General features: G+C 41.1%; 1 protein-coding gene across 5 annotated transcripts in view; it reads left to right on the top strand.

Annotated features, from left to right (window-relative positions):
* ARHGEF7 (Rho guanine nucleotide exchange factor 7) overlaps positions 1 to 16554 on the top strand; it is a 228893-nt gene that overhangs the window by 176438 nt on the left and 35901 nt on the right. For 3 of the 5 annotated variants that reach the window (XM_050948141.1, XM_050948175.1, XM_050948154.1), the window contains exons 14-18: positions 2981 to 3059; positions 4835 to 4974; positions 10520 to 10744; positions 12421 to 12441; positions 12989 to 13082. In XM_050948141.1, coding sequence (XP_050804098.1) covers positions 2981 to 3059; positions 4835 to 4974; positions 10520 to 10744; positions 12421 to 12441; positions 12989 to 13082 — 559 coding nt within the window. The remainder of the gene's footprint in view (positions 1 to 2980; positions 3060 to 4834; positions 4975 to 10519; positions 10745 to 12420; positions 12442 to 12988; positions 13083 to 16554) is intronic. The other 2 variants (XM_050948144.1, XM_050948165.1) reach the window with 1 other exon arrangement.

Here is a 16554-nt window from a genome sequence, read left to right as displayed (position 1 = left end):
TCCTCATAATGACAGACCTTCTTGCCCAGCTCTGACTGAATCCCCAAATGACAGCTTGTCCTGTCTGGTCCTTCGGCGGCTGCATGTACGTAACGCCCTTCTCTAGGCTCCTTCTTCGTTGCTTTCAGGAATGGCTATGCACAGTATAAGTGAGTTGTAAACCCTCAGATCATTCTGTCTTTCAACTGGTGGGAAAACGAGAAAGTCCCTTCTGTCCTTAAAGAAACTAATCAGATGCAGTCTTCCTACTAGATTGGGGAGCACTTCTGGACAACCAAGTAGCGTAGGTTCTTGGACCCAACAGGAATCTGAGCTACACATCAGTCTGTCTGAACTTTGAGTAGTGCAGGAGGCTTGCAGAAGGTTTCTGCCTTTCCCACATTTCTATTGTGTTCTGGTCATGTTGCACAACTTAACCACAGTTTTATACATAAACAAGCGCAGGGGGTCGCGAGGTCTGCCCATGTTTGCACAGAGGCCATCAGGCTCTGGAATCAGTGCCCCTGACACCAGGTCACCCTCTCAGCAGTGCACTTTCCCAGAATAATGAACACCTTAGCAGACAGTCTCAGCAGACATTTCCACAGGCAGCACTATTGGAAGCTTCACAGTTCAGTGGTACTGAACATCTTCCAGCTTGTGGGGTGAGGGAGGAGTCACCATCATGGGACTTCTTTGCACTCCAGGTAAACAAGAAGTATCCAGCCTATTGCTCCTGTGCTGCTCAAGGGCACGTTTCCAGAGGGGATTCATTTCTGGTTCAGTGGTGAGAGTCACTAATGTATTCTCTCCCTCTCGCCTCCCTCTTACTTTGAGTCCTGAACAAGTTTAAACAGGACAAATTGACAGTGATTCTGGCAGCACCTACATGGCTGAAACAGTTTTGGTTTACCAGCATCCTCCAGATGTCCATGTGTCCATGCATCTGCTTGCACAGTTGCTGAACCTCCTGACTCAGGATGAAGGGAGAACCCTCCATCCCCACCTGACATCCATTTACCTCGCAGCTTAGTGTTTGGATTGGCATCAAGCATGGAAATATTGTGCTCAGAGGCTGGTGAGTTCATTCTCAAAACAGCAGAAAGGCTTCCACAAGAAAATACTATCCTGCTAAGTGGAAGAGATTCTCCATCTGGTGCATCGCCAGGTAGCTCAACTAGACTCTGGAATCTGTGCCATCTTGGAATATCTTATCTTCCTCAAGTCACTGGGACTATCCAGTAGTTTGTTGCACAGGCATCTGACAGTGATCAATGCTTTCCGTCCTCTAACAGATATTCACCCGCCCTACAACTATGAGGTTTCTGAAAGGTCTAATCCGAACCTTCCCTCCAGTATCAGCACTGAGTCCTAACTGAGACCTCCGTCTACATCTGTCAGCATTTATGAATCTGCCATTCAAGCCCTTAGTCCCCACTCCTTTCCCCATCTTTCCATGGAAAGTAGCCTTCCTAATGGGAATTACTTCTGCTTGGAGAATAGGGGAGCTTGTGGTGCTTATGGCAGACACTCCCTATATGGTGTTCATAGGGATAAAGTGTCCCTAAGGTTACCTCTCAAGTTCATCCAAAAGTTGACAAAGGAACAAAAGTTCCTCCAAATTCCACCTGAATCAGATCACACATCTACTGGTGTTCTACACAAAACCTCACGTCACTGGAGAAGACAGAACCCTTAATTCTTTGGTTGTTCATGGAGCTGTTAACTTCTGTCTGCAATGAACAAAGCTCCTTAGAAAATTCCCAGGCTTGTTCATCTCCTTCACTGAACAGATGAAATTTTATCACAAAGGCTGTTGAAATGGATTTTGGGCTGTATTTGGCTGCGTTTTGAACAAATGGAAACCCATCCTTCTCAGGGGGTGAGGGCTCTTTTGAATACAGCGCATGCTACCTCTGTAGCTTTTCTCCAAGGTGCACCTCTCCAAAAATCTGTAGAATGGCAACATCGTGCTTACTACGCACCTTTACCGGGCACTATGCAGTGGTCCAGATTACCTCAGCAGGTATATCCTTTGATTCAACAGTCCTGACTGTATTCTGTCGTACAGCACGGATCCTCACACTCTCCTCCTCTTGTGAGTTGTCTACAGTGAATAACCATAGGGACCAGTGTTTGAAAAAGCAAAAATAGGTGGATATTTGTGGAATTTCCATTTGTGGATATACTTATTTACACTGGAAACCTGATTCTAAGAGTTCGTCATCCAGTTAGCACACAGAAACATACCATATGGCCTATATATCCCATCAAAATAGCTCAAATGTGGAATATTTGAATGAGCTACAGACCAAAAATTATGTGCAGAAATTAGTGAATCATCTTAATTTAATATTAAGTAAACATGAGAACTGCAATCTGCTTGCAGACCATTTTGGGTCAGAAAAAGAAATGTAATTTGTTGACTATGTTATTCTCTGTGAATTAAGTGCCCAGTTCTGTTTAAAACCTTGGTACTCTTGCATAAAGTGATGTTATAGGCTTTGATGACAAGAAGGGACAGGTCCTCAGTTTTACATGTCATCAGAAAGACACCTCCACTGTATCATAGGGTCTGTTGGCTGGTGTCTTGGTTCGGTACTGTCTCAGATAGAAGTTCCATCTATAGTGCTGAATTATCAACTTCACTAAGTGTGGAAATATGTGTTCCTAGTAGGTCTGAAATCCACAGATGGTCAAGGTCCTCTCTTGGTGAATTTGCATTGTAATGTATTTACATGCAGTACCCATAGCCTGGGCAGATTTCAGATTGACTGATGATATTAAGCCCAGAAGTTGTCCTTGGCCCAAAAAGCTATGTAATTTGGTTATTTTTCCATGGAGTTTTAAATATTATTGATGATCTAATGTGTGCGTTTCAATGTACTGGTTTATCATCTGTTTGCCTTTTTGAATTATGCATATTTTAAATGTGTATATGTTTAGCTATTAAACATCTTTGGGTTTTTAAAAAGAAAAAAAAATGTTCTGACTTTTCTAGGGAAAACTGCCAATGACAGGAATGACCATCACAAAGTTAGAAGACAGTGAAAATCACAGAAATGCATTTGAAATAGCAGGTAATGTTCATGAGCATTTCTGTTGATTTTGTTTTTGTTTATCATAGAAACATAGGGTTGGAAGGGACCTCAGGAGGTCATCTTGTCCATCCACAGCACTGAAGCAGGATTAAATACAACTCGATCATCCCAATTCATCTTACCTGTTCTTTAAAACCTCCAATGATGGGGATGCCACAGCCTTCCTTGGTTTAAAATTAAAAAATAAAAGACTGCCCATACCAGCTGTGTGTGCCCTTGACACTCAGTTTATTTTGTATAATTTTAACTCCACAGTTCTCTCCTGTGTACCCCAAGCAGCACATTTTATATTAAACATAAGCTTTTCCTCAGGCCCCTGTCCCTATCAACACAATTGCCTAGACCCTCACAAATCTTTTCTCCCCCTATTCCCTTTAAAAGCAAGGAAGAAAAGACAAGCCTTGTAGCCTGTCTCTAAGAGTCAGCAAATTCAGGCTACTTCTTGGGACCAAGAAAGGAAGAAAATTCTAGAGGGTCTGTGGCAGAGAACTTTCTACCAGAAGCAAACTCCCATCACCAAGGGGCCTCAGCTCAGGTTTCTCCACTGGTGGTTTGTCGTGGGAAGAGAGGTAGTTGCTTAGGTATATTCCTGGCCATTTACTGTTTTATGGGTCAACACCAACACTTACAATTGCCCCAGAAACCAAAAGGATCCAGTGCAGGTTACTGAAGACAAGTTTTACATGCTCACAGAAAAATATACTGCATAGCAAGTGGGCTGCTCTGCTGAATTCTCCACCTGCTTCAGTTTCTGGGTAAATTTAAGATGTAGCCCTAAGTAGATTCTGTTGAAATAGTTTAATCTCAGGGGGATGAAAGTGTCATCAGGGTCACAAGGTCTACAGCCAAAAGAATGGTTGCAACCTCCTGGCTATATGACTTGGGAGAAAAAGCCAAAGCTAGTTATTGCTGCTACCAATTGCTGCTTTCACAGGCAGCTGAAAATCTAACCTCACATACCTCCTAGCAACCCAGAACAACCAAGGACCACCCACCCACCCTCTTGCTCGCTCTCTTCTCAGCTAGCAGCACTGACATCCTCCTAATGCCCTCCAGTTGCTTCCCCTCAGGTGACCAACTCTCACCCCAGATTTGTTATCTAGATTAAGTGTCAGGCAGCCAGACTGGATCAGTGCCACCACTCTCCTTTAAACATTGAGTAGTGCAATCAACTGTTCTGGCCAAGTCAAATGAAATGGAGACTCTAAGCTGTGTCATCCGCATGCTGAAGATTCAGCAATCCATGTCTCCTCACTAACTGTGTGCCTTAATCTTGTGGTTCTGTAACTGTATAGAGTCTAGGGAGAAACTGTAAGGTTAGATGCTATATGCAGAGTTGTTGCAGCCGTATTGGTCCCAGGATAATAAAGAGTCAAGGTAAGTGAAGTAATATTTTTTATTGGATGCTGTTTTTTGATTGATTGTTTTTGGTGAAGGGGCCTCATTTGTGTTTCTCAATAGAGACCAAGATGATTTTAATTGCTCGATCAATTTCTTTGCATAAACTTCCCTTAATAAAGATTGCAAAATGGCCTGTGTCTATAAAGACAGACGTCTGAAGAAAAATCTATCACAGTGAGGAAAGGGGTTGAAATATCATTCCTTTGGACAGAAAATACACTTTTAAGTCTTTGTACAGCCCTTAGGTACTACAAGGATTCAGTGCGTGACAAAAAACTATTACTATTTTAGTGTTTCTAAAGAATAAAATAAAGTTGTATTTTAGACTTTCTAAATCTTGTGTTTTCTTCTAGGAAATATGATTGAGCGGATATTAGTATCATGTAACAACCAACAAGATTTGCATGAATGGGTGGATCATCTGCAGAAGCAAACCAAAGTTACAACTGTTGGGAATCCCACTATTAAACCTCATTCTGTGCCATCTCATACCGTAAGAAATACTTTAGTCATAGGGGCTGAAACAAAAGCGTTTGCGTGAGTTGTTAGGAGAAAGATTATCTGGATTATAAATCTCATACTTCTGTGTAAATCATTCTAATTTTTTTTTCACCAGTAACAGGAACCAGATGTTTTAATTGACTCAATTTGTTGTTTACCCAATTTGCTTTATATATTTTCAAAATTAGAAGAAAGGTTTGGTCACTCATGCACAGATACAAAATATATTAATGTAATTTAACAGTTTGGCTTCAGGAGATGAAAAAGAAAACCCCCAGGAAATTCGTGGTTAAGGCTGAGACTCCATCTCTAGCTTTTTGTTGTTATGCCTGAATATTGCATTTGATATTTTCCTTTAATTGTCCTTAGAATAATGGGTTATACTGCATCATGATGGCAAAGCAGGTTAAGACTGGTGTGAAAACTTTTTTCATCACAACATTTTTTTCTGATAAAAAAATGCTTCTTTTTCAAAATGTTTTTGATGAAAGTGTTGATTTTGGCTAATGTTCCTGCAGGGCAAAGAAACTTCTAAATGAAAGAAAAAAAAGTTAGACTATGTCTACACTACGAAATTAGGTTTATTTTATAGAAGTCGATCTTTAGAAAGATATTTTATACAGTTGATTGTGCATTTCCCCACTAAGCGCATTAAGTCGGCGGAGTGTGTCCTCAGTACCATGGCTAGTATCGACTCATGGAGCGGTGCACTATGGGTAGCTATCCCACAATCCCCACAGTCTTTGCTGCCCAATGGAATTCTGGGTTAAGCTCCCAATGCCTGATGGGGCAAAAACATTGTCGCATGTGGTTTTGGGTACATGTTGTCAGTTTCCCCTCTCTCCCTCACGTCCTCCCTCCATGAAAGCAATGTCAGCCAATCCTCTCACGCCTTTTTTCCTGGGTTACTCGTGCAGAAGCCATAGCATGGGAAGCTTGGAGCCCACTCAGCTCACCACTGCTGTTATGAGCATAGCAAACACCTCGCACATTATACTGCAGTATCTGCAGAACCTGGCTAGGAACCGCCAGCACGAGACAGTTGTGAGGAGGACACAGACACAGACATTCCTGAAAGCACGGGATGTGGCATATGGCGGCAGTGGGGTAGGTTGATACAGTGGATCACCGATTCTGGGCCCCGCAAACAAACACAGACTGGTGGGACCACATAGTGTTGCAAGTATGGGTTGATTCCCAGTGGCTGCGAAACTTATGCATGCATAAGGCCACTTTCCTGGAACTTTGTGAGTTGTTTCCCTGGCCCTGAAGCACAGGAATACCAAGATGAGAGCTGCCGTGACAGTTGAGAAGCGAGTGGCGATAGCCCTATGGAAGCTTGCAACATCTGACTGCTACTGGTCAGTTGGGAATCAATTTGGAGTGGGCAAATCTACTGTGGGGGCTTCTGTGCTCCAAGTAGCCAATGCAATCATTGACATTCTGTTATCAAAGATAGTGACTCTGGGAAATGTGCAGGTCATAGTGGATGGCTTTGCAGCAATGGAATTCCCTAACTGTGATAGGATGATAGATGGAACACAAATCCCTATTTTGTCACCGGACCACCTTGCCAACCAGTACGTAAAACCGCAAGCAGTACTTCTCAATGGCACTGCAAGCACTGGTGGATTACAAGGGACGTTTCACCGACATCAACGTGGGATGGCTGGGAAAGGTGCGCGACGCTCTCATCTTTAGCAACTCCAGGCTTTTTGAACAGCTGCAAGAAGGGACTTACTTCCCAGACCAGAAAATTACTGTTGGGGATGTTGAAATGCCAATAGTTATCCTTGGAGACCCAGCCTACCCCTTGTTCCCATGGCTCATGAAGGCATACACAGACAGCCTGGATAGTAGTAAGGAGCAGTTTAACTATAGTCTGAGCAAGTGCAGAATGGTGGTAGAATGTGCCTTTGGACATTTAAAAGCTCGCTGGCGCTGTTTACTGACTAGGTTAGACCTCAGCGCAACCAGTATTCACATTGTTATTGCTGCTTGCTGTGTGCTCCATAATATCTTTGAGAGTAAGGGAGAGACATTTATGGTGGGGTGGGAAGCTGAGGCAAATCGCCTGGTGGCTGATTTTGAGCAGCCAGACACCAGGGTGATTAGAAGATCACAGCTAGGCGCGCTGTGCATCAGAGAGGCTTTGAAAACCAGTTTCATGACTGACCAGGCTACGGTGTGATAGTTGTTTGTGTTTCTCCTTGATGCAAACCCGCCCCATTTGTTGATTTTAATTTCCTGTAAACCAACCACCCTCCCCCTTTCGATCACAGCTGGCAAAGGAAATAAAGTCTCTGTTGTTTTGAAACCATGCATTCTGTTTTATTAATTAAAAAAAAAAGTGAGAACTGACAAGGTAGCCCAGGTGGGGTGGGAGAGGAAGGAAGGACAAGGCCACATTGCTTATTGTAGCCACAATACAAATCAAAACTGTTTGAATGACACCCTTCTGTTGCTTGGACCATCCTCTGGAGTGGAGTGGCTGGGTGCCTGGAGGATATGGACGTTGGGGAGGAGGGGAGGTGGTTATACAGTGGATGCAGCAGTGGTCTGTGCTATTGTTGCCTTTCCTGCAGCTCCACCAGACTCCTGAGCATGTCCGTTTGCTCCCCCATTAGCCTCAGCATCACTGCCTGCCTCTTCTCATCGTGCTCACTTAATACTTTTCTGTCCTCTGCCACTGAATGCCTCTATGCATTCAACTGTGCTCTATCAGTGCGGGAGGACTGCATGAGCTCGGAAAACATGTCATCGCGAGTGCGTTTTTTTTGCCTTCTAATGTGATAACCTCAGAGACAAAGATGATAGGGGGAGTGGAGATACATTTGCATCTGTAGGAGGATAAAAAGAGAGAGTAGAATTTAAGACGATACATTTCTGAGAACAAAAGGGAGACTCTTTCACAGTGAATCAAGCAATTAACAGCAGACGGCACATGTGCTTTAGGTACAAGGTCGCATTTTGCCTTTTTATATTGGGCGCCTTCCTGTCTGGTGACACATCACACACAGCTGGGCAACAAAATTCGGTTTCCAAGCAGCCACGGTAAGCCAGAGAGTACGCAGGGTTGGCTTCTTCCACCTTCATAACATGTGGGAATGGTTTCAAACAGCAGCGCCCTCTTTTCCCAAAGCAAGCAATGCCGGTTGGGTTTGCCATTTAAAAGGAGGGGCTGCAGTTTTCAGGTGGATGTGCAGCACACTCCTCCCCCCACCCCACCATGTGGCTATTCTCTGGGATGAGTCCTTCACCCCTCTTCGCCTTCCCCCGCGTCCCCCCCCCCGTGGCTATTCTCAGGAATCTCTTTTAACCAAGCACAAACAGCCCAGCATGAACAGGGTCCTTTTACTGTTCTGTTACAAAAATTCCCCTATTTCAACCAGGTGACCATGAATGATATCACTCTCCTGAGGCTAACACAGAAAGATATAGACCGAATATTGCTTGAATGCAACCAAATCCCAGGACCATTCGCTGCCATGCTTTGTGCTGCAATGATTCCAGACTACTTGCTGCTGTCTTGGTGTGGTAAAGGGTCCTACCGTGGAGGACGAAAAGGCTTTCAGAATACCTCCAGGAGAGCGTCATGGAGATGTTCCTGGAGGATTCCTGCTCCATCCCCAGACACGTTAACAGACTTTTCCAGTAGCTGTACTGGCCGCAAATGCATCCCAAGTCATCAGGGCAAATCAAATATTAAACACAATTGCTTTTAAACCCTGTAGTGTAGTTACAAATGTGCACTCGGCAGAGGTGCCTTTTCTGGCTTCAGGGTTGGGGATCCCGCCTTGGGAGGGTATTGGTCCCAGGGTGATGAAAAGGTCCTGGCTGCGGGGAGAATTGATTCTCCACTTCCCTGCTGCACATTCTGCTCCTCCTCCTCCTCCTCCACAAAATCCTCCTCCCTGTTGCATGAGACTCCCTCCTTACAGGTGTCCACGGACAGTGGTGGGGTAGTGGTAGGGTCCCCTCCTAGAATGCCATGCAGTTGGTCATAGAAGCGGCATGTATGGGGCTCTGACCCAGAGCGACCATTTGCCTCCTTTGTCTTTTGGTAGGCTTGCCTGAGTTCCTTAACTTTCACACGGCACTGCCGTGTATGCCTGTTGTAACCTCTCTCCACCATACCGTGTGCAATTTTGGCACATATGTTAGCATTTCTTCTTTTTGATTGGAGTTTGGCCTGCACAGATTCTTCTCCCCAAACAGCAGTCAGATCCAGTGTCTCCCATTCGGTCAGTGCTGGAGCTTGTTTGCGATCCTGGGACAGCATGGTCACCTGTGCTGCTGCGTTTGCCACACTGACCAAACAGAAAATAAAATTCAAAATTTCCCGGGGCTTTTCCTGCATACCTGGCTAGTGCATCGGAGTTGAAAGTGCTGTCCAGAGCGGTCACGTTGGAGCACTCTGGGATAGCTCCTGGAGGCCAATACTGTCGAATTGCGTTTGCACTACCCCAAATTTGACCCAGCAAGGTTGATGTTAGCACTACTCCCCTCGCCGGGGAGGAGTACAGAAGTCGATTTTAAGAGTCCTTTAGGTCAATGGAATGGGGTTGGTTGAGTAGACACATTGTTTGTTTATAAAATTGACCTAATGCGGCTAAATTCGACTTAACCTCGTAGTGTAGACCAAGGCTTAGTTTTGAAAAACCTTACATTTGGGAAATTCTGAAGTATCATTTTTAATTATAATTTATTTTATAGCTTTTTTTCATTTGTATCTTAGTTTTACATCATTTCATAATATGTCAGTAAGAGCCATGCACAATTTACATTGCTGTTTTTGACGTGTCATAATATGACAGTCTGTTCTTATTTTAAATTTTATGTTAATTATTATATTTCATGTATTTTATTTGTGTCAGATTGTTTCATTACAACACAGAAGAGACACTTGGACCTAGAAAAGAAGATAAAATGTTTCAGTCTGCACTAAATAGCAGCTGTCTACAATGATTTTAAAAATAAAATATAAAATAAGATATTTCAACTATTATGCCATATTATGATGTTAATAGTAGTATTAGTGGACATGTTATGAAATAATGGAAAATTAATGGGAAAATGGAGAACATGTTAACAAAATTTGTAGCAAAATTCTGAAATGAAAAATGTATTAAACTGATTTGCAGGCAATTTGGAAAATATTTGTTTTGTTCTCATTCAGTTCAAAAACTAATTTCCAAATGTCGCCACAAACCAGAACTTTTGAGTTTTAATCTGCTTTGCAGGTAATTTCCTGGCAATTCTAAATTTGAGTGAGTTAAACTAAATTGTTCTTTTGCACTCACTCTTTAAATGTGAAGCATGAAAGGGGTGTGAGCAAGAATTTTATAGCTGTTGTGGTTCAATATATACTGTTTGTGTGGTAGACAATAATAGTTTCTTGAATGAAATTATGTTCTGTTGTGTCAATAATTATTCAGCTTTTAAAACTGTATTAGTTGGAGCTGTAATAAATAGAAATGTTAGGTAGCCAGTGTAAATGATTTTCTGTTTTTGAAAATTACTTTTTAATTTGGCAGCTTCCTTCTCATCCAGTAACACCATCCAGCAAACATTCAGACAGCAAACCAATACCACTGACTCCTGCATACCACACGCTTCCACATCTTTCACATCATGGGACTCCACATACCACTATAAACTGGGGACCTCTGGAACCTCCTAAAACTCCCAAACCTTGGAGCTTGAGCTGTTTACGACCTGCACCTCCATTACGGCCTTCAGCAGCTCTCTGTTATAAAGAGGTGAGGTATTGGAACCCAGAAATGTTACCATAAAAGTACAGGACTACACTTAAGAGGTGTAACTCAGTTCTTTTCATATCATGATCATCTATAGTTCTGTATGTGTGTTTATATTGTGTATGTTTTCACTTAAATTAAGTTAACACTGAAACAGTGGTAATTGATTAGTGCCCACTTGTATTCATTATTATTATCATCATCATCATCTACTGGGCAGATGGAGTGGAAATCCTCTGCATTCATGCATCCCTATCTGAGCTATGAAGATTTTCTCCTAGTTTTTTTTTTTCCTACTTCCCATATATCTAGTTCTCTATATCCTGCTCTACTTCTACCATCCCTCTGGTCCAGTAGGGCGCAAGAAACACCTTTTGCAGTGAGACAATGCTATTTTAAAATTGTCCAGCGAGTGTCATGAGTGAGCAAAGTGAGACATTCTCTTGGTAACCCCAGAGATCGAAGTGTTGCCACTGCTCGCTGGTGAATGGAGAAAGAGTCCAGAATCAGCAATCTAACCCGCATTTCCTACTGCATAGGAGTCTCAGATAATTTTGAATATCTACAATTGTTATGACTAATTTCATTCCTGAATATTAAACTGTTGTTTACATGCACTTAGTAAACCTTTAAATTTAATCCTAGAAGTTAAAGTATATGACTTTTTGTGCATCAACTTCAAATTATGGTATCATTTATGATGACGCGTAATGATTCTTCGTTCTTTTTTTATACCCCACCCCACATCCTTTAATGTTGCAGATTTTAATCTGAGCTGTACAAAACTATTTTTATTAAGCCACAAAAGGATGTCAGTGGTAGGCAAACTTGTTCTTATCACTAAATTTTGCCTGTGTGTAAAAATGAAGAATATTTAAAATGTTTGGTTTATGCAGAATTTGGTGGTTCGTGTAATTTGATGATAGAGGCAGCTGTGTCTAGGGAAGTAAGTCAGAGATTCTATTACTGACTTCCTGTGAGACCATGGGTAACTCAAAGCCACTTTGTCTCTCTGTTTAGAAGCTGTAAAATGGGGGAAATAGGGGTTAGTCACTTTGGTAAAGCATGCTGAGATCCTGTGGTGGGGGTGCACTATAAAAGGGCAAGGTAGTAGGCATATGGCAGAAAAGTATTATACTTTATTCAGAAGCAATACTAAACTTGTATTGAAAAGCTTGTTTCATGCATTGTCATGGTTCTGATTTAAAGTTAAGAACAGTTCCCTAAGGAGTTTGCACAATTGTTCCTGCAAATATCTTGAGTGTGCATGCAGGAGATGAGTTTTTATGGGCAGAAATTTGAATTTTTTGCGGGCACACAAATTGTGCTCTCTGTTTAAAAAATGGGGTCAATCTTTTGTCATGAAACACTTTAGCAAAAAAAAACAAACAAAAGGAATGTGGGGAGAGAGATGGCCTTTAATTTGAAGGTTAAACATTTTGGTTTAATTACTACATTAGCTTATTCAGCTGCAGTGCATGTCCATCCTTTAAATTAAATATAAGTGAACTTTTCATGCATTGGTATGTATAACATTTATTTAATTCTTAAATGTGGCAAAATTTCACTCATCTTTACAGTGCTTAGTATATGACTGAATGTTTGAAACCTATCTTCATCCTCATTGGTCATTGTCCTGCTCATTCATCTTTTCACTTTCTTGTTCTACATATGTATAGAGGCTGTCTTGTATTCTGAAGGTAAGGGGTAGATCAGTATGCATTTTGTATCCCTATACACTAGCATGACTCACTATAGAGTGGAAGTGTTGAATCTCTGTCACTGTATTCTTTTGCTGTACTTCTCTCTGTTCAAAGCTATAACAAGCACTCCTCAAATTTTGATTTAAAGAAATAGATGTGTATAACCTACCAACCTTCCACCTTAGAGCTTGTTTTATCTGCTTCTAAATAAGATGGGTCGACCTCTCAGAAGTTAAGAAAAATACTTTGTGTCCCACTTGCCATTGTTCCCTTTGCTCTATCTCCCAGACAGCCTGCATACTTACAGAAGCATTGCTGTGTATTTCTGTTAATAGGACTAAAAGAATAACATGCAAACAGCCAGTGGGGTTGGGGGGAATAAATGAATTCAAGTAAACCTGAAATAGGCCAAAAATAATATCAGCCAGCAAAATTTTGATGTAACTCTATAAGATTTTTACAATTAACAGCTACTTAAACACAAATTAAAATTTCAGCATTTGGAATCTTTTTTCAAAAAACTTTTGCTTTTCTTTTCACCCAGGATCTCAGTAAAAGCCCTAAAACCATGAAAAAGCTGCTTCCCAAGCGCAAGCCTGAACGGAAGCCATCAGACGAAGAGTTTGCATTGAGAAAAAGTAAGAAATATCTGTGTATTCACAAGGTGCTAGTGTGTGAAAAAATAAATTTGCAGAGAAATGGATGATATTTTTTTTTCCTCAATGAAAGTTGCAATTTTCAATTTTCTCTAGGTACCAGTACTTCTAGTTTGCTGTTTATATTGATTGGCAACAAGCAAAAAATAAATAAATAAATAAATAATAGGAATGGTTTGTACTGAAATGATCTCAATATACTGGAAAATCACTTCTTAACTCTCTAGTTAAATTTTTACTCTGTAAGTACCTTCATGAAGTGAAAGAAAGTACTGTAAATTTGAGTACAGTAACTTTAGGTCTGTGAGGAGCAATTTAGAGTGTAAAAATAGTATCCTACCTTCCCAAGGTATAATTAAGTATGTAGACTATTGATTGTTTTCAAAGTTCCCATTGAGTTGGAGGTTTGAAAGCAGATACCTACAGGTCCTGGTACTGACACTGGTGTCTTTCAGGGTAGGTCATTTTTTCGGTCTAACAACTGAACTGATATTTCCTTAGAAACGGGGTCTTTTCTGTATGTCATTTATCTATGACAGAGGTCAGTGGAAAATCTGGACTGTCCTGTTCCATAGGCTATGACAAAGCTAGAGAAGCTTCCAAGGAACAAGATGGGTTTATAGATAAAAAATATCATAAAGAACAAAAGCTTAAGCAAGTATAGAGGTAGCATTGGCAGCATAATAGAAGTGTGGGGGAGTAGGAAGGATGAAAGAAAAGATAAGTGTTAATAACTGTGTTATCCAGGTGGGAAAAAAGTCTTTATTCTACCGTCTTAACTTCAGTCCAGTTCTGTCTGTTTAATGTGTACTAATATATCCTGATTCACATGTGTGAATGGATAAGTAACATTTGTGATAACAGGGGTCTGTGTGGTGCTTAAAATAATTAAGCCATTTAGATTGAACTAGTTCATGTACTCAAACCACATTTGCTTTCCTCAGTTTTTGTCTACTTCTGTATCCTTAAGTTGTGGGCTTCTTAGAAGAGAGACCTGTCTATTTGAGTTTGTGGAACATGTGAAGCACATAGTGAATGCTGTCATAAAGAATCACCATACTTTGAGTTGAGAAGGATTTTTTCCCATGACACACTGTGACGGGTTCGGTCACAGAGATCCCCATGGGACTGTCACCTGATGTGCTGAAATTACCTCTGAGCCCGTTTTCCCTGCCAGCTTGGGACTTCCAGAACCCTGTCTTGTTGAACCAGACACACTAGCCTGCAGCAACATAGACCCAGGTTCTGGTCCATGCCTCCAAAGCTGCAGAATTAACTGAAAACAGCTCAGCAGGTTACTTATCTCCAGCACGTAGACACACAGCTCCCAATGGGATCTAAACCCCAAATAAATCCCTTTTACTCTGTATAAAGCTTATGCAGGGTAAATTCATAAATTGTCCGCCCTCTATAACACGGATAGAGAGAGATGCACAGCTGTTTGCTCCCCCAGATATTAATCACTTAACCTGGGTTTATTAATAAACAAGTGATTTTATTAAGTATAAAAAGTAGGATTTAAGTGATTTCAAGTAATAACAGACAGAACAAAGCAAGTCACCAAGCAAAATAAAGCAAAATCACACGAGTCTAAGTCTAATACATTAAAAAGCTGATTATAGGCAATATCTCACCCTCAGAGATGTTCCAATAAGCTTCTTTCATAGACTAGACTCCTTCCTAGTCTGGGCCCAGTCCTTTCCCCAATACAGTCCTTGTTAATTCCAGCAGACATCCTAGGTGGAAAGCAGGGGCTTTCTCATGACTGACCACCTCTTTATCCTGCTTCACCCCCTTCTATAGTTTTGGCAAAAGGCAGGAATTTTTTCTCTCTCTGGGTCCCGACCCCTCCTTCTAAATGCAAAAGTGCCAGATTTAAGATAGATTCCAGTTTCAGGTGACATGATCACATGTCCTGTGAGACCCCAGCCTCTGTTCTTCCTGGGCTGGCCCACACGTACACAGAAAGGTTTGCAAGTAAACAGAGCCATTTACAGTTCATTGATCCTGAAGCATTCTTAATAGCTTCCACTTAATTTACATCAGTAATTCAAGTTTATATCCTGTTCTCCTAACTTCAGACATAGAAATAATACATGCAAACAAATAGAATGAACACGCTCAGTAGATTATAAGCTTTGTAATGATACCTTACAAGAGACCTTTTGCATAAAGAATATTCCAGTTACATCGTATTCACATTCATAAGCATATTTTCATAAAGCATGTGGAGTGCAACATCACAGACACTTGTTGCATACAGTGGGAGCCTTCTTTTCCCCCAGGATGTGCTGTGGATTTCCTATGGTAGGAATTTAGGTTAGTGAAGGGAATGTATGTTGTTTACACGTACTGATGGAAACTTTAGTTGAGTAGTATGTGGATGTGGACTGCTGACTTGTTTCACTTGCAAGTTTCCTTGCATGACACAGTTGGGCTATAAAGCTTGGGCTGTTTGTTTTTAATGTGACAGCTGCATAAGCAAGCATCTCGCTCACTAGAACCTTGCATACGGATGGAATGAAAGACAGTAGAGAAGACATAAGGCCTTCTCAAGAAAGGACCTTGTTACCAAGCACTGATACAGGGCCTCCCAGGAAGAAATTTGTTCCTTCCTTTTTTACATATACATATAGTTAGAGAGTTCCAGGTTTGAGCTTTTCCAATAAAAGTTGTGGCTTTGGCCTTTTAAACCAATTCCAGTGTGTTGTCTTCTACATCATACCAAGACATCTTGTCAATGTCCTTACTATAAATTGGCCCATAAAATATTTTAGAAGTTAGTTTTGTTGTTGCATTCTGTGGTGGTTGTAACTGAATACAGCATATACACAGCCCTTTAAGGAATCCACGTTGTGTGAGTTTGTTTGAAGTAGTTTTAATATAATTTTATTAAGCAACTTAAAATAAACTTGTTGGGAGTCTAGGAAAGTAAATACTCTGGCCAACTCTTGAAAATTTTAATGGGAGCTGTGAGAATGCCTTTGCAACTCTGAATATCCAAGTCATTATTTGTTTAGGTGTTTAAATATGGCATTTGAGGCTAAACAGTAATTAACCAAATTTGAAAATATTGGCCTATATGGTTTTGAATATAATTTTTGATTTATGGCAAAAAAAATGTTTTTAAAAATTTAGAAAGCCTGAAACAGATTATAATATACAGTGGTCATCATTTGACCACAATATTTTCTTCTTTAAAAGCGATTCTTTTCCTTCTGTCTTTCCACTTTAAGAACATAAGAACAGCCATAGGGGGTCAGACCAATGGGTCCATCTAGCCCAGTGTCCTGTCTTCTGACAGTGGCCAGTGCTGGATGCTTCAGAGAGAACAAACAGAACAGGGCATTTATCGAGTGATCCCTTCTGGGAGTCAGAGGTTTAGGGACCCATCAGTCTTGGCTAATAGCCTTTGATGGACTTGTCCTCCATGAACTTAACCAGTTCTTTTTTT

This window comes from Gopherus flavomarginatus, chromosome 1 (assembly GCF_025201925.1).
Source record: "Gopherus flavomarginatus isolate rGopFla2 chromosome 1, rGopFla2.mat.asm, whole genome shotgun sequence".
Lineage (NCBI taxonomy): Eukaryota > Metazoa > Chordata > Testudines > Testudinidae > Gopherus > Gopherus flavomarginatus.
The sequence above is the reverse complement of the archived record's forward strand: the minus strand, read 5'-3'. Positions and strand labels throughout refer to the sequence as shown.